This window comes from Phaethon lepturus, unplaced genomic scaffold, assembly GCF_000687285.1.
Source record: "Phaethon lepturus isolate BGI_N335 unplaced genomic scaffold, ASM68728v1 Scaffold50016, whole genome shotgun sequence".
NCBI lineage: Eukaryota > Metazoa > Chordata > Aves > Phaethontiformes > Phaethontidae > Phaethon > Phaethon lepturus.
Window position 1 is genome coordinate 1 of NW_010545046.1, and position 2,169 is coordinate 2,169.

At 50.5% G+C, this 2,169-nt stretch overlaps 1 protein-coding gene across 1 annotated transcript; it reads left to right on the forward strand.

The window, feature by feature from the left end:
- Positions 1 to 560: 560 nt before the first annotated feature.
- MIF (macrophage migration inhibitory factor (glycosylation-inhibiting factor)) lies at positions 561 to 1,831 on the forward strand (the record flags this gene model as incomplete). Its single annotated transcript, XM_010288842.1, has 2 exons — positions 561 to 733; positions 1,568 to 1,831. Coding segments are annotated over 2 exons (240 nt in total), but the record flags the coding sequence as incomplete, so codon positions are not given.
- Between the last annotated feature and the right edge of the window lie 338 nt (positions 1,832 to 2,169).

A 2,169-nucleotide genomic window follows, 5' to 3' on the forward strand; every position in this document is an offset into this window, starting at 1 on the left:
TGGTATTTGCCAGGCCGGCGAGTTTCCGGCAAAGCGAAGTAACAGACACGGGAGCTCTGCTCCGGGCTGCCTCCTTCCTCCGAGCAGCTCCCGGTTATCCCGGGATTGGCTATGGGCCCTCCTGGGCCAGACCACTGCAGCCCGGGAAGTCAAAGCCCAATAAGGCTGAATTGCAGGCAAGCTCTTAGACAGGCCTCCGTGATTTGAGGGTGTGAATTCTGTCACGCAAATACAGTTTTAAGGCCTTTCTCTCGAGCCGTGCGCTCTTTGCCCCGTGCAGAGGCAGTGCCGTGGCAGGCAGGAGGACCCGACTCTCCTGCGGCTTTGCACAAACGCAGTATTCTCGTCCCTAAAGCTGAGCGCCAGGCTGGGGGGATCCCAGCACATGGCACGCCCATGTGGGCCCGGGAGGGGTGTGGAGAGCAGCGCTGGTGAGCTGCCTGGCCCCCGCCTGCCGCTGCAACACAGCACACAGCTGCGCTGCTTAAGGTTGGTGTTAAAGCAAGTTTGTGTCAGGAGAGGGAAGGTGAGGTATCCTGTAACTGTTTGTTCTACTGCAGTACATCGCTGTGCACATCATACCTGATCAGATGATGTCCTTCGGGGGTTCCACGGATCCCTGCGCACTCTGCAGCCTTTACAGCATCGGCAAGATAGGAGGGCAGCAGAACAAGACTTACACCAAGCTCCTGTGTGATATGATCTCTAAGCACTTGCATGTATCTGCAGACAGGTAAGGCTGGGACATGATGTTAGTAACCTTGGATTATCGGTCTCTCTGCAATTGTTTTGAAAAGTTCATTTAAAAACACAAAAAGCCCAGAATAAGTCCATGTGAAAATACAAAGTGATCATTTGGAGTGAAGAGTTTGATGCCTACATCTTTCCCTTGAGAGCCCTCTGTTAAATGGTTTCCTGTTCTCAGAGTACGGAAAAATACCAGAGGACTGACAAGTTGTACAGTGTCTTTTTTGCTGCTGAGGTGTGATCCCTTCTGGTGATGGGAGGCTGAAAGCACAAGGGAGAACTGGGATGAGGCTAGAGCTGAAAGACAAAGTAGAAACCAGTGGCCTGGGAACAGCTCCCTTGTGGGCTGCGGAGCCTTGGGAGAGTGTCTGCGTGCAGCAGCGGACACGGTGAAAACCTGCTGCTTCTGACGTGCTGGGGTTGGAAGAGAGAGGTGTGGAGCTGGCCCCGAGGGCCTGCTTGACTTTCGTAAGGCAGCCTGTCTGACACACGTGAAGGACTGTAGCGCTCATAAACAAAAGGTTTTTATCTCCAGGAATTCTTGACAGGCTGCTAACCAAAAGCTCTCTGGTGTCTGGACAGTCCCTTACTGAAGAAGAGTTTGTATTTAAAAAAAGAAAAAAAGTACAATTCCAGGGACTTGGGAATATTGACTGGAGGCTCTGCCAGAGAAGTTAGTTAGGTTTCACTAAAAATTAAGCTTGAAACTTCTGGGGAACAGGAGGCACTGTCCCCTATTCTGTTGTCCTGTCGTAACCATTACTTTCTACAAACAAGTTAGTAAGGTCATTATTTGTGTCTTCCTGTGCCTCTTCTGCAGGGTGTACATCAACTACTTTGACATGAACGCTGCCAATGTGGGCTGGAATGGCTCCACCTTTGCGTAGAGCTCTCCCACCTTCTGGAAGAGGCTGTTCCTGGACCTACCCCCATCCTGCCCCTTAGCAGAGACCACTGCACAAATGGCCCTGTGTTGCATTTTGTGCACTCTCACAGATTGATGGCTCCTTGCTAGTGTGTTTAAATATTGCTGCTTCAACATTCCTCTGTTTTCTCTGTATAGAAAACAAATAAAGATTTAGAAGTAAGCTGCCTTGTGTTGTCTTTTGTGTGTTGGGGATAGAGTTCGGCAATCAGCAACACTTGTTTCACTCTGCTAAAGAAAAGGAACACTTTGGGTTTGCTTCCACTTCTCAGACATGGTATTTCACAGTACAGTTAGACTGAGTGGCAGGTGCCTGACAGCACCAGGGTGGTATTTATCTTGCTGGGCTCCAGAGGCTGTAGGTGCCTTCAGGGCTTCTTGTTGCTCTGAGTTTTTTTGCTTGGGGGTTTTGGGGGTTTTTTTGTGTCCTCCATTGCCACAGCAGAAGCAGTCCTCGGGCTAGCCCTGTGCCTGGTGCTTCAGCGAGGCTTTCCTCT